At 44.5% G+C, this 22,438-nt stretch overlaps 3 protein-coding genes across 4 annotated transcripts; 2 read left to right on the plus strand and 1 right to left on the minus strand.

The window, feature by feature from the left end:
- Window positions 1–2,980: 2,980 nt before the first annotated feature.
- LOC112888369 (ATP-dependent Clp protease proteolytic subunit-related protein 2, chloroplastic) lies at window positions 2,981–6,155 on the minus strand. The gene is made up of 9 exons (XM_025954573.1): window positions 6,015–6,155; window positions 5,879–5,925; window positions 5,715–5,787; window positions 4,805–4,925; window positions 4,571–4,708; window positions 4,185–4,301; window positions 4,023–4,091; window positions 3,841–3,936; window positions 2,981–3,505 (listed from the first exon to the last, which is right to left on the minus strand). Exons 1-9 carry the CDS (start codon window positions 6,092–6,094, stop codon window positions 3,356–3,358), a joined length of 891 nt encoding a protein of 296 aa, XP_025810358.1. The 5' UTR covers window positions 6,095–6,155; the 3' UTR covers window positions 2,981–3,355.
- A 3,991-nt stretch (window positions 6,156–10,146) lies between these two features.
- On the plus strand, window positions 10,147–14,785 carry LOC112888422 (enolase 1). The gene is made up of 17 exons (XM_025954634.1): window positions 10,147–10,310; window positions 10,444–10,507; window positions 11,550–11,614; window positions 11,969–12,016; window positions 12,114–12,200; window positions 12,301–12,381; window positions 12,461–12,562; window positions 12,639–12,719; window positions 12,811–12,885; window positions 13,143–13,205; window positions 13,285–13,365; window positions 13,473–13,667; window positions 13,750–13,800; window positions 13,903–13,991; window positions 14,069–14,120; window positions 14,209–14,265; window positions 14,404–14,785. Exons 1-17 carry the CDS (start codon window positions 10,242–10,244, stop codon window positions 14,482–14,484), a joined length of 1,341 nt encoding a protein of 446 aa, XP_025810419.1. The 5' UTR covers window positions 10,147–10,241; the 3' UTR covers window positions 14,485–14,785.
- LOC112888421 (enolase 1-like) lies at window positions 10,159–22,232 on the plus strand. 2 transcript variants are annotated; one of them, XM_025954632.1, is made up of 18 exons: window positions 10,159–10,209; window positions 17,289–17,389; window positions 17,523–17,586; window positions 18,981–19,045; window positions 19,387–19,434; window positions 19,524–19,610; window positions 19,704–19,784; window positions 19,865–19,966; window positions 20,041–20,121; window positions 20,202–20,276; window positions 20,579–20,641; window positions 20,714–20,794; window positions 20,910–21,104; window positions 21,187–21,237; window positions 21,347–21,435; window positions 21,522–21,573; window positions 21,662–21,718; window positions 21,835–22,232. In XM_025954632.1, the coding sequence occupies exons 2-18, from the start codon at window positions 17,321–17,323 to the stop codon at window positions 21,913–21,915; spliced, it is 1,341 nt and encodes a 446-aa protein (XP_025810417.1). In that variant the 5' UTR covers window positions 10,159–10,209; window positions 17,289–17,320; the 3' UTR covers window positions 21,916–22,232. The 2 variants fall into 2 exon arrangements, with proteins under 2 accessions (XP_025810417.1, XP_025810416.1); XM_025954631.1 differs by lacking the exons at window positions 10,159–10,209; window positions 17,289–17,389; window positions 17,523–17,586 and adding an exon at window positions 17,773–18,268.
- Window positions 22,233–22,438: the final 206 nt, after the last annotated feature.

The following is a 22,438-nucleotide window of genomic DNA, read 5'->3' on the forward strand; positions in this document are numbered from 1 at the left end:
TGATCCCCGATGACTATATAACCTACCTGCACATATGCTGATGCAAAAAATACGACTATACGAGCTGCTGACCTGACGCAAACGGACAAGCACATTTCTATAGAGAATTCATAAAGTCAGGTGTCCTCGATCGAAGCTTTGCTAGTAGTCGTATAGCATGGTCTGACCCAATAGAATACAAGTTTACACTGCACTTTGTCAGGCGTTGATACAGGTCTAATTCGATCGATAACGCACACTTTGATCCGATCAACGACAGTTCCTTGTCACTGACGCCCAGGGATCTCACGAAAAAAAACAATTCCTGGACCTAAATCTTTCTGCTGTGCTGATGTAAAACAAAAGGAAGAAGGGGGGTACACCAGATCGTCTCTTGGATTCTGATTCAATTATCCCATCCAGATGATGAACACTAGCTACTCTCCCAGAAAGAAAAGAAGACCGTGAATCGAGCAACGACCAGGGCGGTCGGTCAGCGATCGATGACCATGTGCGCTGCCATGCGATCCCAGAGGAGAGATCTGGTCCGAGATAGATAGATCTCCCTGGGCTCGCTCCTCTCTCTGCATGCGAGTGCTCAACCAGCTCTGACTGCTGAAGCCTTGAAGGAGGAGGCCGGGGTACCTGTAACTTGTCACTGCCTGATGACTTGCCACGCCACGCCATGGCCGCGACGGCGACGGCGACGTCTGCTGCCTTTCGCTCTCACCCCCCCCCCCCCACCCCCCGGCCCGGCCGGCCGGGCCGATCCACGTCGTCGTCGTCGTCGGTCGGTCGGTCCATGCACATGTCCGACAAGATGGTTACAGTATAAATTTCCCGGGTCCCTTTCACCTTTACGTACGCGTACTTGGTAGCAGCTAGCAGTATTTCAAACCTGGTGAGAGCCCATCGATCGATACGTCGTCGTCGTACGTGTACGTCCGTTCCACGCCGGTGTGGATGGATCGGTCAACGATGCGTGCGCTGGCAGCAGGCGCACGACGGCTACTGCTGGTGCCCTGACAGATGAAAGTGTCAGAGCTCATCAGAACGTCCCTCTTGGTCAGTGTAGTCGTAGCAGATCGATCGGTCGATCTCTGAAGGAGAAGAAAAAAAATACTGAAAAGAATGTGTTGCTGTCTTCAGTGCTTATAGCTAGCTGGAGAGCTCCTGTGTACTCGTACTGGTACGTACTCCGGCGTCGTGCACGCAGGCGTCATACGTGCTGCGTCGCGTGCGTATCCACAAGTGCTGAAAACGAGGGCGCAGCTGAGATCAGATTCAGATCAGGTCCTCGATCGTCAGCAAAGAACGTGTATTCATCATTCGTGTCTTGACCAACGAACTGAACCTCACGAGATGGAGTCCCGTACTCCCTTGCACAAACTCAAACGCGTTCCAAAACTTTTGTTTGGCACACGTGAATTCTTCATGGATTCAATTTTGTTGGGTCCTCTTTTGTTTTGTCTGTAACGGAATTTTCCTTTTGCGCGCGTCTCTGAACGAACACGCACTGTGTACAAGTTCTGTGGCGTCTTCTCGCTCTACAGGCAACTGGCTTCTTGTCTGAACTGACAAGGGTCGATTGGATGGTTACCATTAACCCCCCATCTCGGTAAGTTAGGGAGCGTTAAGAATATTTGCGAGCAGGATTGTTCCCTCCTCGCTATCTGAGTCTGACTGATGGTGGCACACACGAGGACAAGGATGGGAATAAGAAATCCAAAGCTGGAGGAGGGTGTCTAGTACACAGTAGCAGAGAAGAGATAGCCTAGCTAGCAGGTGATAGAGGCAGCACTAGTACATCCTAGGACTGAGAGAGCCATCACTTTGCACTGCATGCATCCATCTCTCTCTCTCTCTCTCAGAATCTCTCTCAGAGAGAGAGAGAGAGAGAGGGGAGCTGTCTGCATGCAGGTAGTGCAGGCAGGAGTGGCTCAAGGCTGGTTCTTTCTTGCTTGTGTCTGTCTGCATATGATATGAATCATATGAGAGAGAGAGGGAGAGCATCAGTGCATGCATGCCCTGCAGGCCTCTTCTCTCAACCACTCTGATGAATGATGATGTTGACCGTCGCTGGAGCCCGCCTCCAAATGGCCTTTTTCTTTTCATGAAGTGTGCAAAGGTAAACCATGCATGCCTTGTTTATTGGCTAAACCTAAACTAAAAGCCCCCCTCCCTCTCTCCTGGGTTGCTTTCTTGAAGTTGGTGTGGCGAAAAGGCCCTACCTGGCTAACAAACTGTGCGCTTATCCGCTCCTGCGCTCCGGCCGGTCGGCTGCGCAGGCAGATCATCAGATGCGGACACGCACGGCCTCTGCGATTCAGCCGGGATCGAAGGCCAAGGGTTTTGTTTCTGTAAACCAAATCACACTTCTTTTGGGAATGGGACCCCAGGCCAGCAGCAGCTAGCTGCTCGTTACTTGCATGCAGGAACTGATGGTGCTGGATCGATGATTCCATCATCCCAATTCGAGTTCCAGTTCCAGTGCTCTACTGGAATGAGTTCGTGCGGTGATGCCGGAAACAGGGAGGCGGTGGGATGCCACTGTACCAATTTGGTGAGCGATGACCACGGCCAGGAGATGGAGTCGCTCATGTCTGTTGGACTGTCAATTCTTGAGTTGTTGCACACTCTCATCTGCAGTTTCGTCAACAGTATGTGGCATCGATCATATCTGTGCAACTTTGTCAAAACACAAGAGGAGTGGTGAGTGCATTTGGACTTGCAGGTAACATTCTTCGCCTACCAATCGGCATCCTTCTCGGGGCATCAGCTTCTTCTCTGAACTGAAGAAACATTCTGCACGTTCATGCACAGTTTGTAAGGTGGCCGGTCACCACCATTGAAAGCTACCTCTTCTCCCAGCAGTCGGTCACATTGACATGAAGATACAGCAAACATGGGCACCTGGTCTCATTATTGAAAGCTAACACACACAGCCTGGAAAAGGGCACTGCTTGTAACTGTATTCCCAATCCAAAACATGGGCACCTGATGGTACAGAAAAGTAGCGCACGATGCGCCTAGAGGCTAGTGCCCAGTAGTCTTTTTCTTTGCTCTGCAGCTCACTAAAAGATGATACAGGGAGTTAGCAAAAGCATACTAGGTACTGGCGAGCTGCAGATTCAGTGTAAGCTTTGTGGAAAATTTGGACAGTACATTTCTCTCCAAATAGAAGGTTCTCGCGAAAAAGTAGAGCGCATGCTGCGTCCATACATATAATGAAATGGAAGAATAGCTGCTACGTTCCACTTCAGCCAGCATGCCTGCTTATCTTGCTAACTAGTAAATCCTAGAGTTCCGTAAATTGAAGTTCGGGGTAGTGCAATCCAACACAGTACATAGATCTGATACAATAGCATAGCATATATTAGCCAAGTCCCAGATTTCGCATGTCCTTCCTTTGAGCAGTGGACCCCTCTTTCTTGATCCGAGAAGGCCTGACAATTCGGTCAATAACCCCGTATTCGAGAGCCCCTTCAGCGTCAAAGCGTTTCACCCTAGACAAGTCCTCATGAATCTGCAAAGGAGTAAATACTTGAGATGAATGGGACCCTTAGGACCGAAATTGCTGATACAATCGTATCAGACCACAAGTGAAAAGATTGTAAAATAAAATCATCTATGGGATATTCTCAAAAGAATCAGAATATGGTACAGTAGCATGTAACATAATATGGCATTATGAATCAGATTTTGGACTTCATTATGCAATACAAAAAAAACAGAGCAATGCAAACCATAATGCACCACCAACTTGTACATAACGCGACAAAAAACTTGTTTAAGCACACATAATTGAAAGGAGATAAATCAGAATTTAGAAAGAAGGTTCATGCAATCAGAACTCCTTGCCTTTTCGACCGAGTGACCTGTGTGCTCCGCGAGCTTGCCATACAGATAGTTCTTGATACGAATAAGCTCATTTGCTTCATTTTCAATATCATCAGCCTGAAGAGAAATATATAATAAATAATAGACTCTAAGATGCAGGCATCCAATATTAAACCAATTGGTCTTCTGTTAAGATCATAAACCTGGCCTCGAGCAGCTCCAGCAGGTGACTGAAGTGAAATCCGGCATAGGGGCATACCAGTACGTGAACCCTGGACAACACAGGAAGAACAGATATATGTATTATACTTGAGCATATTCAAGACCATAGGCTCCAAAAAGAAACCAATATTAATTAGTAATACCTTTTCACCAGCTGCAAGAATAAATCCTGCCAAGTTGAATGCAAATCCCAAGCAGTGTGTACCAATTGGACTCTTTAGGCTTAGCATGGTATCATAGAGTGCCATACACGGAGTAAGCTGCAAAACCAGGGATGAGTTCAGATTAGAATGTAGCATGAGTTGGTTTGAGGTAACCTCATTTTCATGGACTCTTTGATCAATTATTTTTAATACTTGAAACATAAAAGACCATGTACTTAGATTTTTTTTTCAAATTCTTGATGCTTGTGCTGCTTCCAAGTCACAGATTTATGGCCCCCAATTTTTTCTCCCAAAAAGAATAACAATAGTAACATAAAAGTAGACAACCCAACATAAGTCCAAGCATGATGTTGTAAGGTTCTTACATCTCCTCCTGGTCCATTAATGTATAGAAGAATCTTTTTTGTATTATCAATGCTGTCAAGGTACAGCATGCTTGCCAACACTTGGTTGCTGAATTCTTCATCTATATTGTCCCCAATGAAGATAATCCTTTCACGATACTGCACATGGAAAATTCAATTGTTATCCATGCACAGTGGGCAAACAGAATTACATCAGCTCAAGGGAGCATGTAACTAGGTGCTGTGAAGTATTACCAAAGCATTCCATATGTCAAGCCATTGCCAGGTTCCTTCACCAGGGGTTCTGTAAGGCACACGTGGAGTACCTATAGGCATCATCGAAATGCGGGCTCTGGTAGCCTTCTTGTTTGACAACCTATCAAAGGCAAATTAGTACACTCAAATGTCAACTGTGTCCAACAAACAACGCCAGAGTCATTCTGTTTTTCTTCAGCTACCTCAAGTGCCAACAAATATATCGGGTATCGCTTCTTATTAGAACAGTAAGATGGGGAAAAAATCCTTTGTTCTTTAACAGATGGATATCTCATCTTAAGTTGTAGATCTTCTGAATATCCATCGCTCAAATGAGACTTGAGAGGTCAGCCATGTCTACAGACTATGGTTACTTAATGTGATCGAAAGCACTGCTTGCAGACTAACATAGGTACTTGCATTTCCATGTAAACTGCCACAGCCAACAATGCACTGTTTTTCTTCAGCTACCTCTAGCACTAACAAATCTATGAGCATCACTGCTTATTAGAACAGCGAGATGAGGAGAATTTCTTTGGTCCTTATAACAGAAGGAATAGCTCATCCTAAGTTGTAGATCTTTTGAATATCCATCGGTCAAATGAGACTTCAAAGGTCAGCCATGTCTACGGACTAATGGTTACTTAATGTGATCAAAAGCACTGCTTGTATACTAATATAGGTACTTGTATTTCCATGTAAATTGCCACAGCCAACAATGCACTATGACCAGAATTACAGCTAACCGAAATGGAGCAACAACAAACTTGCCAATATGATAGTAACAGTACAACATCCTAATACCCTATCACGGCGTAAAATCTAATTTCTCAGAAACCTGGGCGACTGGGCGCGTGTCCCCAGCAAAGACGGATCACGTGTCAACGCATACGGATCGGTGCACACTCACCCGAGAGAGATCCTCCGGTTGACGGCGGTGTAGAACCCCGCGCTGACATTTGGGCACGACGACTCCGACGAACCTGCTCAGCATCCTCAACCGGAAAACCAAAAATCAAACACGGAAGATAAATCCAGCACAAATTCCAGCAAGTTTCGTCAGCTCCCGCTCACCTAGCTTGGTCTGCGCCCTGAGCCCGACGAAAACCCTGGTGCCCACGCTGCAAGAGGGGGGGGGGGGGGGGAACTGAGAAGTCAGTGGGGAAGAGTTTAGGGTTTGAGGGTCGCGGGACGGGACGAGACGGCCAACCTGAGAGAGGATGTCTGGTTAGCGGCGGCGCGGGCGTGGAAGCAGGAGGAGTTGGCCGGCGCCGCCGGTGACAGCGCCATTGAAGCGGGCGGCCGAGTGGTCGGGGGGAAAGGAAGTAGAACCCGGGGGGGAGTGTGTGACCGAGTGGATAACGGGGGACGAAGAGGCGTGCGCCTCGTGCATCAAGATTCGTGCATCACGCGATCCACGTTGATGGTTGGACGGATGAGATGAACTTGGGCTCATGACGGCGGCGAGCGGTGGCGGAGGTGCTGGCGCCGCCCGCCGTCGATCAGAGATGCCAGATGCGTAGATTCCCCGTCTTTGGTGAAAGCTCTCATATCAAACGAGTTTGATCGCTCTTCAGAGATTGAGAAGCACGCATTGAACTTGGAAAGTCCTTTGGTGCAACCGATGTTTGTTTTTGTCCATGTTCATGTAACTCTTATGCTCATGAATTATTAGCACACTCGATTCGTCCGCTGCTCCCATGCGTCAAGGTACTATCAGACTTGTTTTTATTCCTGATGGAGTATTTATTTTGCTTGGGTTGCCCTCAAGTTCTGTTATTTAAATGCAAGCATACCAGTGTAGCTCAGTGCTTCAGTTGCAATCACACCTGAAGTTCAGAATTTACTGTTCAAAAAAAAACTGCAAGTTGTGTTGCTGCATGTGATCCGTGGAACAATTCTGCGGTTGTGGGTACAGAAGAGTTGTGTGATCAAGTTTTATTTTTTTGCATAAAAATTAAAATACTTGTGTCAGAGTGCACCTATCTTTTAGGTCAAAAATTTTAATCCAAAAGCCAATATGGTAGATTGTACCTATGAAGTACAATCTTTCCGCAACATAACTTCTTACCGCATTTCTAGCATTTACCTAGAAAATAGTTTCAATCAAAATTGATTTCTAACATTTTAGCTAGAAAAATAGCTTCTATCTAAAAATAATCCTAATATCCCAATCCATCACCCAAGCAATCAAATCATCCCCATTCCAGTTTAGACAGCCATGTTATTAGATCTGGAGCAAGATGATCAAGAAATTTTAAATAGATTTGATCTATAGCAATATGTGTGGAGAATATTTTCTACGCACATTTATTTTTAGCAAGAATCGGCCTGACAAAGAATCAACAGAGAACAAGAAAAAAAAATCAACACCAAGTCACAAACAATCTGACAACAAACACAATCTGGAAATTGGAGCTTAGAATTTGAGGTGATGACTTAGAGCTCAGAATCGGACTGACAAAGAGGCAACACTTTTTGTCCATGATGCCTATGAGTCCATACGAGGCAACACTTTTTGTCCATGATGCCTATGAGTCCATGCTCGTATAGTTTCTATGCAACCAAAGAAAGAGAACATTTGGCCGCAGCAATACCCACCAGCCGCTGCCAGAATATACTGCTGTATTGCTGCTGGACGCAGGTTCGGGAGGAAGAGTTCGCCATCGCCTTTCTTGTGGCCCTGTCAGATCGGAGCAGGAGAGGCACTCCTCTTACCGGTGTGGGGTCCGACGAGAGCTGGTGTATCGCCTGGTGGTGACGCGTGTGGAGGTCCGCAACCATGGGCGACCCGTTTCGTTGACGCCAAACTTGCAGCTGCTGTCACGTCGCCACTGTTATGGTTGGATCTGGGGGCGGGGCTGTGCCTGTGTCGCCCTCGAGGCGAGCTCCAGCCACCCACTACTTGCCGTCGTCCACGCATGACCCGCCAGGGGAGCTCCACTGCGCCTGAACTGACGTGCAGCTCGCGGCGACAGCGCGTGTCTTGAGAGAGGGAGACTCGAGAGCCGGAGAGCGAGATTCAGGTGCGCTCATGACTCAAGAGAAAGAGGAGAGGGGAAAGCTGCCGGCGCGGGCTCCAGTGGACATATGGGCAGTAGCCAGCAGCTAGCGAGCGGCTGCCCGGCTGCTGTGAGTTCGGCGTTGCTGTGAACGCTCACGCTGTTAGCCTCTGCAAATGAATCCCCACCACTAAAAGGATTCATAGGAGGGATAAGCATCTGTTGAGCATATGCCCACGTGGGCACAGAGTCCACTTGCATTTTTGCCTCCCGGTGCGAGAATTTCAAGTCAGGCTTATAGTCATGGCTAGGTCTGGTTTCCGGGCTCGAGCTTGGATGCTGAATGTAGAGGGGTGTAAATTGGTGATCTTAGATGCACCTTCAACCATTTTTAATTCAAATATTTGTACTATATTTTTAAAATAGAATCTCAATTTGAAAAACTAGCACAAATATTTGAACTAAAAAAGGTTAGAGGTGCACCTAGCGTCACTAGTTTACACCCGGACCAGTAGGCCTTACATTCGCAGATTCGCACGAAGCACTAAAGCGCTTCGATTATTGCTCACCCCTTAAAAAACTTCCATTATTGTTCCATGAAAAGGTCCATGCCTTGTGAGAGTGCCATCTTGCATCATCATCATCATTTTAATCATGGTGCTTATAAAACTGCGAAGGCGAAGCCGAATTCGTCAAGTTGTCATGACTAAAACATTCAATTTTAAATGGTGGGCAGACTGGTAGTATTGGGCCACAAAACGAGCAGTGCTGCATGGGAGATTGGGAAAAAAAAAACAAGGGGAATTCCAGCGCGGAGATGCCTACGGAAAATGACCTGTGGTCAAGCAACGGTAACGGGAAAGGATCCTTAGCAAGGTGCCCAAAGGATTTTTGTCATATATGTGCCAGTTGATAATAATTTTCCCAACCATATTTGTGGACGAAAATTTACAAATTTTTGATGTCCCCAACTCGGAGTTCTTGTCGTATGTCGTTAATGGCTGATTTCCGGATCCAGTCTAGTGTCATGGGCCAAATGAGAGATGCCCATGAAAAATGACATACATGGCTGAATTCCGGATCCAGTCTAACGTCATGGGCCAAATGAGAGAGGCCCACGGAAAATGACCTGTGGTCAAGCAACTGTAACGGAAAAAGATCGTTCACAAGGTGCCCAAAGGATTTTTGTCATATATGTGCTAGCTGATAATAATTTTCCCAACCATATTTGTGGACAGCAATTTACGAGTTTTTGACGACCCCAACTCGAGTTCTTGTTGTACGTCGTTCATGGCTGAATTCCCAGATCTAGTCCAATGTCATGGGCCAAAATGGGATGGGTGCCAGGAGAAGTTGGTAATGGAGTCACAATCCATCAAACGCAGAAGAGGGGTGCATCTTTGTTCGAAAAAATTAATCATGCTCATAACTTCAGAATGATCTTGTAGACCTGTACGCATAAACCTTTTTCCCCCATGAAGCCGTCGATGGTGCCAAGGTGTCTGATTGTTTTCTAGGCAAAGGCAAAGGCAAAGGTGTCTGTGGCTTTGTGCATATGACAAAGATTAAAAAATCATCAAGCTCCTAGGTGAGCTCTTACTTTCTTGGACAGAGTTGCACGCTTGATTGGACCGGAATTTTTCTTTAGAACAAGTAACTTTCTTTAGAACCAGGTGGTCACCAAGGCGACGGTGCAAAATGCCACTTGTCCTTGTCCTTTTCCCGTGGGTACCTAACACGAACCTCTTTGATCGTCCTCTTGCGCCGTTAGTTAAACTTGGGAGCGCTTTTTCAAACAAGAAAAATTAGGAATTAAGGACCAGTTAAATCTACAATACTCAATGCATATGAACATATGATGATTTTGCATCAAGATGGTGGTACCACATATTATAGAAAAGGAGCACTTTTATTAGGAAAAAATATATCCGCATCCGACTTCGAATCTCTACCATGTAGGTGCATTTATATACATAATAGTACAGGAAATATTTTTGTTAACACGGATAGTAGAGTAACTTTTTCTCCTCTCAGCTTTACCCCAGGATTTAAGAAGGCTATCAGCAAGGAAAAACAATCATTATACGATAGTTCTAGTATGTTCTTAAGTACCAATTGAACTTGCACCATGGAACAAGAGATCGAATATGGTTCGATGCCGCTAAGCCCCCGTGGCCCCGTGGAAACCAATGGCGCGGGGAGCTTCACCTCCTCCAAGCAAATCCATTTGCGGACGCCGACGAGCGGGCCCCACCCGCTCACCTGGTCGAGACCTGGCGCCGCCAGATGCCCCCACCCCATCCCACCGCTGCCCTCTTCTACAAATGCCGCGCCCCCGACTCGAGTGGCGAGACAAAGCACGAACAGATCTAGACACAGCGAGAGGTCATTTTCCTTTTTGAGATAAGGAGGTAGCTTCGTCGCGGCTGGAGGAGATGGCGGTTACGATCGCGTCCGTGAAGGCGAGGCAGATCTTCGACAGCCGCGGCAACCCCACCGTCGAGGTACGTGGCGAAATCGATCGAGGGGGAAAGGGGGTTGTTCTGTGTCCGTTCTGCACGTCGCTGTGCGTGTGGTGATGTACTGAAGGTTTTTCGTCTGAATCTGGATCGATTTTGCTGTGACGGACGCGTGCAGGTGGACGTGGGCCTCAGCGACGGGAGTTTCGCCAGGGCGGCCGTGCCCAGTGGCGCATCCACTGGTATGTTTGTACGCGCGCGCGCGTGTCTTATCCACCCTGCATGAGACGAGATTTTTCAAGCGCTCTGTTCGTGCCCCGATGCTTGCATCGCTTGATCTGGCGTACGTGTCAAGGAATTTGAACGATGAATACGTGTCAAGGAATTTGAACGATGAAATTAGTCGATGCTCTGGTTGTGTGACGCCAATATTGTGCGTTTTGATTGGTTGCTTCAATCCTGTTGGTGTGTAGTCATTCGTCAGGTTCAATTGGCTAGGTATGGAGTTGTGCTTTTTTTTTAGCTACTAGATTGATTGGTACGTTCTAATCTCAAGTGTTGAGTTTGTTCTCCTCCACAATGGTCCGCTGTTGGGTGCCTATTTGGAACGATAGTATTTTTTACTATAGGAATTGAAAAAACTTCATATAGGATTTTTGTGTTCAGGCTTTGTAGAAACAACTTTGTTTCAAAGCAAAGCATAAAGTGTATAGGGAACATGTCAGCAGAGTCGTCTTCCATCATGACAGGGTGAACTGGTCTCCAAATTGCTTACCACGTGGATCTGTAAATGATACAGAAAGCAGCTTTGCCTTTCAACTTGTGTACTGGAATTTTAACAATACTGTAATTTTTTCAGATATTCAGTTATACTTCTCTGAACCTTACTTAAACTATCGAGTACAAGCATGGTTTTGTTTTCAAATGATGCAGAAAGGATGCAGTGAAGCTATTGAGACCTTTGCTGAAGTATTCTTGTCTTAAGAATCATGAAACAGACACATTAGTGATACCATGCCATGTTTGATCATTTGTTCATTTTGACATGTTAGCGAAAGGAAAATATTTTTCGTCCTAGATTTGGTGCAATGGTAATTCTAAATGTGCCTTTTCATTTTAAATGACCTTTATGCAGTATTCCAGATTGTGGTCTATGGCTCTACTCAAGCCACATTTTCTTTTCACCTTTTGGGAGTGCTGTCTGCTGTTGACTCAAATTCTACATGCCTTCTTTGAAATCTATATGCAGAATTTTAGCATTTTTTTTTGGAAAATTGACTTCAGGAATATATGAGGCGTTGGAGTTGAGGGATGGAGGATCTGACTATCTTGGCAAGGGTGTTCTTAAGGTTAGTTATAACCAACCATTTTTCCATTCAGTTTTGAGGGTTTATTCTAGCTGTATATGCCATGCACCATAGTCATTCATGAGTCCGATGGTCCTGGTTTAAGAAACTTTATATAACAGAAACTAACATGTGTATCCATCTTGTATTTGCGATAAAATTGATTCATGAAACCTATTTGAAGTCTATGCTTTCAGTACATAAGGAATAACTAAGCAGAATAAGTGTTAGTAGGTAGCTTGTGGCTTAAAATTTCTTCCCATAGTTAACCTGTATTATTGGTTGCAACCATTCTGTTTTTGATGGGTTGTTTTCTCTGTTAACATTGGATTAATAAGTCGTATTGCCTTTTGCTAGGCTGTGAACAATGTAAATAGCATCATTGGACCAGCAATTATTGGAAAGGTATGCATCTCAATTGTTAAGTAAGAATATTATATGATTTCATCGATGTAACACCCAAAACACATGATAGCTAGCTTACTGGTGAATTATGCTTCAGGACCCCACTGAGCAGGTTGACATTGACAACTTCATGGTCCAGCAGCTTGATGGAACCTCCAACGAATGGGGCTGGTGTAAACAAAAGGTATCATGGATTTGATACTTATGTTCCTAAATCCTAAACTTGGCTTGCATCTTGCACTGTTCGTACTGATTTCATCTGATGATGTCTTGCATATACAAAGCTTGGAGCAAATGCTATTCTCGCGGTGTCACTGGCAGTGTGCAAAGCTGGAGCTATGGTGAAGAAGATTCCTCTTTACCAGGTCAAATGTCACCACTCACCACCATGATTTATTATTATGTTAAATTTAGAGGGTGTACTGAAAGTTTACTTATTTGCAGCACATTGCAAACCTTGCTGGAAACAAAACTGTGGTGCTGCCTGTACCTGCTTTTAATGTGATCAATGGAGGATCACATGCTGGAAACAAGCTTGCCATGCAGGTAACATTGCTTGAGAAATGTGATTTTCTAAATACATGCTTCAACTATATTTTCTGAACGTTTAACTGTTGTACAGGAGTTCATGATCCTCCCAACTGGTGCCTCCTCATTCAAGGAGGCCATGAAGATGGGAGTTGAGGTGTATCACAACCTGAAGGTGAGCAACTTATGCATCTACTGACGTATAGTAAGTCTGGACCCTTGGAGTAGTATTCATAAACTCATAACGCTAATGCTCCTGTTTGCAGAGCATAATCAAGAAGAAGTATGGTCAAGACGCTACAAATGTTGGGGATGAAGGTGGCTTTGCACCTAACATTCAGGTAAATGCCTATATGCTTTTCTCCATGGCTGTCATAGGAAAGCACAACAATTAATACATATATTAACGCTTTAGAAATCTAGTGTATTTGAGCTGACCAGAAAGTAGAAAAGTCCATAATTCAAGATGGGGCAACGTTGAGGTTTTATGCAAGGAGGTTTCCTGTGATTTTTATATGTTTACACTAGGGTAATTACAAAATAATCATCAGCATCCATTCATCTAACGTCCAATTTCTATATCAACCAATGTATGCAGGAAAACAAAGAGGGCCTTGAACTGTTGAAGGCAGCTATAGAAAAGGCTGGCTACACTGGAAAGGTGCCTCCTCTCTTCTCTACTTACCTCATAATTCGACCTCTGTGTATCGTTGATTCAACCTATGACCTATCTATGGCAGGTGGTCATTGGAATGGATGTTGCTGCTTCTGAATTCTTCAGTGAGAAGGATAAGACTTATGATCTTAATTTCAAGGAGGAAGTAAGAATTGCAACTTCTTATTATGCTTTTATTTACTTCTGATTGCTGCTCTTTATGTTATCTATAGGCCTATGATAATATTTACATTAATTAACTGTCTTGGCCAGAACAACGATGGTTCAAACAAAATCTCAGGTGACAGCCTGAAAGATCTGTACAAATCCTTTGTTTCTGAGTACCCTATTGTGTCCATCGAAGACCCGTTTGATCAGGATGACTGGTCCACCTATGCCAAACTCACTGATGAGATTGGACAGCAAGTGCAGATTGTAGGAGATGATCTTCTTGTTACTAATCCCACCGTAAGTAACATTTTAGTGGGTTGATTTTTTTACTAATCCTTGCAACATACAAGTTTAAACATTACCTGCTTGACCTGTACAGAGGGTTGCCAAGGCCATCAGTGAGAAGACCTGCAATGCTCTTCTGCTGAAGGTAGAGAATCATTGCTCTTTGCTATTACACATCTTTTGCTGGGTATTGATTTTCCAGTATTGTTAGTGACTACTAACTAATGCAATAACTAAACGTTGACAGGTGAATCAAATCGGGTCTGTGACTGAGAGTATTGAGGCTGTTAGAATGTCCAAGCGTGCTGGATGGGGAGTGATGGCAAGCCACAGGAGGTAGGCGTTGCTGCATTTTGAAAGCTTAGTAGTCCCGTTTGATCTGTTTCACTTAACTATTTCATCTCTTTGTTCAGTGGTGAGACAGAGGATACCTTCATTGCTGACCTCTCGGTTGGCCTAGCTACGGTACTGCTGTCAACTAGCCTCGTAACATACGCATCAGATACTTCTGAATATCTTCACTCGTAACATCCTCTCCATGTATTGGTTTCAGGGTCAAATTAAGACAGGAGCCCCCTGCCGTTCTGAGCGCCTGGCCAAATACAACCAGGTAAGCACTTGCACACGCTTTCTTGGAAGTTCCTCTTAGTTACTGAAACTACGCAATTCATTTCCAAACCTGGTCATGTTTGCGGTTCTAAGTCTGTATTCTGAACAAACATCGGCATTGCCTGTTTCTCGATTGCAGCTGCTCAGGATCGAGGAAGAGCTTGGTGCTGCGGCTGTCTATGCCGGAGCAAAGTTCAGGGCACCAGTGGAGCCCTACTAGACCCTGCCTTCTTAGAACCTGAAGATGAGCATGTGTTCTGGTGGTGCGACTTGTTCGCTGCAGCATTTTAATACAAGTCTGTATCATTACAATAAGAGTATGTCCTCGTGTACCATGAGAGCTTGCTGTGTCATGTGCTTATGCCATATCACCAATGGCTGGACAAATCATACTAGTGGTGATTTTGTCGTGGAATTTTATATGGCTACGGTCTAACTTTTTCTGGTGGTTTTGATGAGTGACGATCTGCACTCGTAAAGTTTTTGCCCAAACGAAACTCTGAACAGTTTGGGTTGTGTCACCAAGTTGTATTTTGCTTTTTGCCGGATGTGAGCTTCTATACTCCGAAACCATTTCAGAATGGAATGTGATGCCGCCTCGCGCGGCCATGGCTTCAGCTTGTATTCACTGTTGGCGCACGAAAATCCAAATCTACGGTCGCTCGCTGGTTTCCATCTCAGCGAACGCTTCGACACGTCCCGAGCCCTGCTAGCGCGTGATGGTCTGACGGACGACGGGTCCACGTGCCGCGCACGTCGCACCCACCCCGCACCGCGGCAGCACGGACTTGGTTTTTTTCTTTTGTTTTTTATTTTTCTTTTTCCATTCAATTAGTTTTTTTGTCATAGTAACATTTTAACATTTGTACACATGTGGATCCTTTATGTGCATAATCTATATACATAAGTTGTCTAATAAAATTCTAGTCCAAGTTATAACAAAAGCTATATGTATAATTTATATCCGTCATAAAAATTGTGCTACAAAATTATTATGTAACAAGTTAGGAGGACGAAGTTATACGTATAAATCGGATGCTGTTTAGAAGTTGTATGTATAAGTTACACGTATAAGTTATATATCTTGAAAGTTATGCTAAAATCATAGTCCGTAAAAAAAATGTTAGCATCAAGGTATAAGTTATCATATTCTAAAAATAGAAAATGCGGGAATAAAAAATTTCCAAAAATAAAAAGTTCGATGTCATCGGAATCGCGCACGCCATCCAACCGCGGCAAGTTGACTACCAAATCAAGTCTAGAACCAGCTCCAAATCTAGAACACGCAAACGAGCTTCCAAAAAGACGACTGGACTAGGGATGACCATTGACATCAGGGACCGTTACCGTGGGAAGGCTACACAAAAATGAACCATCAAACAACTATAATTTATGCACAAATCTGGGGAACTTGCACTACTCCTTTGCCCCGTGAGAGCTGATGCCCAATCCAATTCAACAAATAGGAGTGCCGCGGCTCATGACACACACATGACGCGTGCCATGACAGCAGGAAGCTTCACCAGGCTGAACAAACTGCTCGGCACGGCATGCCGATCTTACTGTTGGAGGCACGATACACATGACGCATGCCAATCTTATAAAACTGCAAAGGCAAATTCGAATTCGTTATCAACTTATCACGACTAAACTACCGTTTCAAAAAATTTTAAATATGGTGGCATTATTGGCGTAACAAAAACAGGGCTGCCTTCGGAACCGGGAAAAAAAAACAAGGGGATCGGAATTCCAGTGCTGAGATACCCATAGACAGCGACTCCTCATCAACGACAATAGAAAAGGAAAGGTAGAAAGCCCAAAAGCATTTTGACATATATGTGCCTCTTGATAGTGATTTTTCTAGCCACATGCGGCTAGCATTTTTGAAAAAGTTTTGACAACCCCAACTCGAGTTCCTGTCGTACGTCTGTTCGCTGAATTCCAATGTCGCGGGCCAAATGGAACGAGTAACAAGAGAAACTAGAAAGGAAGTCGCCAGCCGTACCCACATAATATACACAAGAGTTGTGTATCTTTATTCGGAAATGATTAATCAAGCTGGGAACTCCATGATAATCTTGTGTGCATAAGCAATCTTTTCACTATAAAGTCATTGAAGGTGTCAGGTGTGTCTGGTTTCTAGACAAAGGTAGAGGTGTCGGTGGCTTTGTACAGCTGAGGAAGATTAAAGAAGTTTTCGTGCTCCTGGGTGAGCTGTTACTTTCCTCGACAGATTTGCACATTTGATTGGATTATAAATTTTATATGAAAGGAGTATATTTTTCTATAATGCACTAAAGCCAGATGGTGACCAAGGTGACGGATACAAAGTGCCACTTGGCCTACTCCTTTTCCCTTGCCTATCTAACACATGCCTTTCGATCATCCTTTCGTGCCATTAGTTTGCAATGCAATTTAAACTGCTTACAAGTTTAAAAAAATCTTAAGAATTAGGAATCTACAGTTAAATCTACAATATTCAATGCATATGAACATATGGTGATTACACGAAAAAGAAAACATATGATGATCGGCAACACGATGGTGCGTACCACACAAAATAATCATCAATATCGATATTATAAATGAGCATTTTTCTCAAATAAAAGTATATTTGCTTCATCAAGACTCTAATCGAATCATTAAAGGAGACGATGCGCTTTAGTGGTGTACCTTTTTCCCTCTCAAAAGGAAACAAAATAATTACAATAGTAAGTTCTTAATTTTTAACTTCAACACACCACCGTACTTGCACCGTGGAACAAGAAATCGAATATGCTTTCGATGCGCCAGCCCCCGTGGAAACCAATGGCGCCTCCGTGGAAACCTATGGCGCGGGGAGCTTCCCCTCCTCCAAGCAAATCCATGTGCGGACGCCGACGAGCGGGCCCCACCCGCCCCCATCCCACCGCTGCCCTCTTCTTCTTCTACAAATTGCCCGCCCGGCCGCCGCCCCCGACTAGAGTGGCGAGACAAAGCACGAGCAGATCTTTGAGAGCGCGAGAGGGCCATTTCCTTTTTGAGATAAGGAGGTAGCTTCGTCGCGGCGGGAGGAGATGGCGGTGACGATCGCGTCCGTGAAGGCGAGGCAGATCTTCGACAGCCGCGGCAACCCCACCGTCGAGGTACATGGCGAAGTCGATCGAGGGGGAAAGGGGCTTGTTCCGTGTCGGTTCTGCGCGTCGCTGTTCGTGTGGTGATGTGGTGGAGGTTTTCCGTCGGGGTCTGGACTGATTTCGCTGTCACCGATGCGTGCAGGTGGACGTGGTCCTCAGCGACGGCAGCTTCGCGAGGGGGGCCGTGCCCAGCGGCGCATCCACTGGTACGTGCACCCTGCATGGCACGAGATTTTTCGAGTGCTCAATCTCTTTGGCGCTGCGATGCTTGTAGATTACTTGATCTGGGGGTGTCATGGAATTTCGTGGTGAAATTATTCGATGCTGAACTTGCGGAGTCTGAACCCCTCCGCGTCGCTCCCAGCGACGGGAGGGGCCACCACCGCCCCGACCCAGAGCTCTCCGGCCGCCGCCGCCGCCGCCGCCGCCACCAGGTGCTGCGGCGGCGCTGAAGCCAGTCCCTGCCGCAGACCCTCTCTTGTCCCCTCCTCCTACCCCTTTTTACTCCCCCATTAAAGCTTTGCGCAGCTTCTGAACTCCGGCGACAAGCACCCGTGCGTGATGGCATTTGAGCTCGTCCCAACTCTCCCCGTCTAGATCCGACCTCCATGCTATCCTCTGCGCGCTGGAATCTGTCCGGGACGAGGAGAGGCGAGCAGATCAGGATCTGCATCTCAGCCAAGGCGTCGCGGCCTCCTCACTCGGGTCTCGCGGATCCGATGGCCAGTTGGGCGGCTTTGGGCATTGCGGGGCTGACACTTGCCCCAGGCCACGAGCCCGGGGACGTCGGACGGGCCGAGGCTGTCTACCTTTGGTTGTTGATATTCGTCAGGTTAAATTGGCTAGCGCTGGAGGTGTGCGTGGTTGTTTCGTTGCTAAATTTGATTGGTATGTTCTAATCGTAAGTGTTATTGAGTCTGTTCTACGCTGCTATGACCATCTGCTGGGAGTGTATTTGTAACGCTAGTATTTTTACTATAGAAATTGAAATACTTCCTGTAACATTTCTGTCTTCAGGCTTTAATAAAAAGCAACTTCCTTACAAAGTAGAGCCTAAAATTGTTTAGAAAGCATGCCAGCAGAATCATCACTGTCATGGCATGGTGAATGAAACAAAGACAGCTGCACCTTTTGAACACTACTAGAATGTTTTCCACATAATGTCATCTATTTATCCATTGATCTTAATTCAGCTATACCTTTCTGAGCCTTACTTCAATCCTCAAGAATAAGCATGATTTTGTATTCAAATAGTACAGAAATAATGCAGTGCCATTGAGACCATGGTTGAAGACTGAAGAGTACTTGTCTTATGGACCAAGAAACAGATTTATGTGTGATACCGTGCCATGTTTTATCATTCTGACATGCTAGCAATAGAGAAAAGCAAAGGATTTTTCATACTAGATAACTATTTTAATTCTAAATGTGTCATTTGATTCGAAATGACTTTTTGCAGTATGTCAGATTTTGCTCTAGCCACCCTTTTTTCACTTTTTGAAGAAGAGTGGCTTCCGGTGTTGATTCGAGTTCCACATGCCTTCTTTGACATCTATATGCAGAATTTTGACATTATTTATTTTTGGAAAATTTACCTCAGGAATATATGAGGCCTTGGAGTTGAGGGATGGAGGATCTGATTATCTTGGCAAGGGTGTTCTTAAGGTTAGTTGACCTGCAAATTTTTCCATTCAGTGAGTGTATTGTGTTATCTGTATATCTCATGTACCATGGTCATTCATGGATATGATGGTCCTTGTTTAAGAAACTTTTGATAGTAGAAACCAACATGTATATCCACATTGTATTTGCAATAAAATTGATTAGTGAAGCCCATTTGAAGTACTTTCAGTACAAGAGTAATCAGTTCAGTAAGTGTTACTTGGTAGCTTGTGAGTTAAAGTTTGTTTCCACAGTTGACCTGTATCAGTGGTAGCAACCATTGTTTTTTATGGGTTGTTTTCTCTGTTCAAATTGGACTAATAAATCGAATTGTCTTTTGCTAGGCTGTGGATAATGTGAATAGCATTATTGGGCCAGCAATTATTGGAAAGGTATGCATCTCAGTTCTCAAGTCAGATGATTTCATTAATGCGATGCACAAAACACATGATAGCTAGCTTACCGGTGAATTATGCTTCAGGACCCCACGGAGCAGGTTGACATTGACAACTTCATGGTCCAGCAGCTTGACGGAACCTCCAACGAATGGGGCTGGTGTAAACAAAAGGTATCATGGAGTTGATACTTATGTTCCTAAACTAAACTTGCATCTTGCACTGTTTGTACTGATTTCCTTTGATGTTGCTTTGAATCTACAAAGCTTGGAGCAAATGCTATTCTTGCCGTGTCACTAGCTGTGTGTAAAGCTGGGGCCATGGTGAAGAAGATTCCTCTTTACCAGGTCTGTCAATGTTACGACCATGATTTATATTATGTTTGTATGCACAAGTTAGAGGATTCTGAAAGTCTACATATTGGCAGCACATTGCAAATCTTGCTGGAAACAAAACTCTGGTGCTGCCTGTACCTGCTTTTAATGTGATTAATGGAGGATCGCATGCTGGAAACAAGCTTGCCATGCAGGTAGCTTAGCTTGAGCAATGTGATTTTCTGAATACATGCTTCAACTGTACTCTCTGAACATTTAACTGAAACAGGAGTTCATGATCCTCCCAACCGGTGCCTCCTCATTCAAGGAGGCCATGAAGATGGGAGTTGAGGTGTATCACAACCTGAAGGTGAGCAACTTATGCATTTTCTGATGTATCGTAGTTTGTACCCTTGGAGTGTGTAGTCAGAGTGTAGCTTCTGTACGCAGAGCATAATCAAGAAGAAGTATGGTCAAGATGCCACAAACGTTGGGGATGAAGGTGGCTTTGCACCTAACATTCAGGTAATGTCCATACGCCTTTCCCTGTTAGTACCATAGGCAGGCACAACATAGTACTTGTATTAATATTTTAGAAATCTTGTGTATTTAAGCCGACCATAAAATAGAACAGGCCATTATTTAAAATATGGCAAAATTGGGTTTTTGTGCAAGGACAATGGCAATAGGCTAATTGCTTTATGTTTCCTTTTCACAATAGGAACACTGTAATGTTTATATATTTACTCCAGGGTAATTAAAAAATTAATCATTAGCTAATACAAAATTAATTCCAAACCAATTGCTATACCAACCAATATATGCAGGAAAACAAAGAGGGCCTTGAACTGTTGAAGGCAGCTATAGAAAAGGCTGGCTACACTGGAAAGGTACTTCCTCTCTTCTCTACTTTGCTCACAATTCAACCTTTGTGTATTGTTAATCCAACTTATCTATGGCAGGTGGTCATTGGAATGGATGTTGCTGCTTCCGAATTCTTTAGTGACAAGGATAAGACGTATGATCTTAATTTCAAGGAGGATGTAAGAACTGCAACCTATTATGCTTTTATTTACTCAGAGCTATTCTTTATGTTATTGTACAGGCCTATGATAATAAATGACTATTTATATTAATGTATATTAATTTTGTGGCCAGAACAACGACGGTTCAAACAAAATTTCAGGTGACAGCCTGAAAGATCTGTACAAGTCCTTCGTTTCTGAGTACCCTATTGTCTCCATCGAAGACCCGTTTGATCAGGATGACTGGTCCACCTATGCCAAACTCACTGATGAGATTGGACAACAAGTGCAGATTGTAGGAGATGATCTTCTTGTTACTAATCCCACTGTGAGTAACACTTTAGTGCATCGATTTTCATACTAAACCTTGCAACATACAATTTTAAACATTATCTGCTTGACTTGAACAGAGGGTTGCCAAGGCCATCAATGAGAAGACCTGCAATGCTCTTCTGTTGAAGGTAGAATCATTGCTATATCTCTTGCAAATCTTTTCCTGGGCATCACGTTTTGTTGCCTATATTTTAGTGACATCGACTAATGTGGTAATTCCATCACTAACGGTGACAGGTGAATCAAATCGGCTCGGTGACCGAGAGTATTGAGGCTGTTAGAATGTCCAAGCGTGCTGGATGGGGAGTGATGGCAAGCCACAGGAGGTAGGCATTGCAGTGCTTTGTGCACTTTTGAAAGCTTAGTAGTCCCGTTTGATCTGTTTCACTTAACTATTGATCTCTTTGTTCAGTGGTGAGACAGAGGACACCTTCATTGCTGACCTCTCGGTTGGTCTGGCTACGGTACTGCTGTCAACTAGCCTAGTAACATACACATCAAATACTTCTGGATATCTTCATTCGTAACATTCTCTCCATGTATTGGTTTCAGGGTCAAATCAAGACAGGAGCCCCCTGCCGTTCTGAGCGTCTGGCCAAATACAACCAGGTGAGCACTTGCATACGGTTCTTGGAAGTTCCTCTTTGTCACTGAAATTACGTGATGCATTTCCAAACGTGGTCATGTTTGAACAAACATCGGCATTGCCTGTTTCTCGATTGCAGCTGCTCAGGATTGAGGAAGAGCTTGGTGCTGCGGCTGTGTATGCCGGAGCAAAGTTCAGGGCACCAGTGGAGCCCTACTAAACCCTGCCTTCTTAGAACCTGAAGATGAGCATGTGTTCTGGTGGTGCTACTAGTTCGCTGCAGCATTTTAGTGCGAGTCTGTATCATTACAATAAAGAGTAGGTTCTTGTGTACCATGAGAGCTTGCTGTGTCATTTGCTTATGCCAATGTCACCAATGGCTGGACGTAGTGGTGATTTTGTAGTGGAATTTTATATGGCTACCGTCTATCTGGAGGTTTGATGGCTGACGATCTCCCGTAATATTATTGTCCTAACTGAATTCTGAACATTTTGGGTTGACAATTGTCATCAAGATGGTTTTGGCTTTTTGCCGGATGTGAGCTTCTATGCTCCAAGACCTTACGCCAATCTTAATTTCATGCTACATTAGTAAAATTATTAACTTGCGAGGTTATTATGAAGAGAGAGAATGAGGTTATTGTCAAGTTTTCAATTTTAAAAACGATGCAATAAAACTGTGTAATGAGATTCGCCTCGCTCAGCTCAATAATGCCGTCGCCACGGATTCGGCGTATTCAGGC

This window comes from Panicum hallii, chromosome 4, assembly GCF_002211085.1.
Source record: "Panicum hallii strain FIL2 chromosome 4, PHallii_v3.1, whole genome shotgun sequence".
NCBI classification, from domain to species: domain Eukaryota; kingdom Viridiplantae; phylum Streptophyta; class Magnoliopsida; order Poales; family Poaceae; genus Panicum; species Panicum hallii.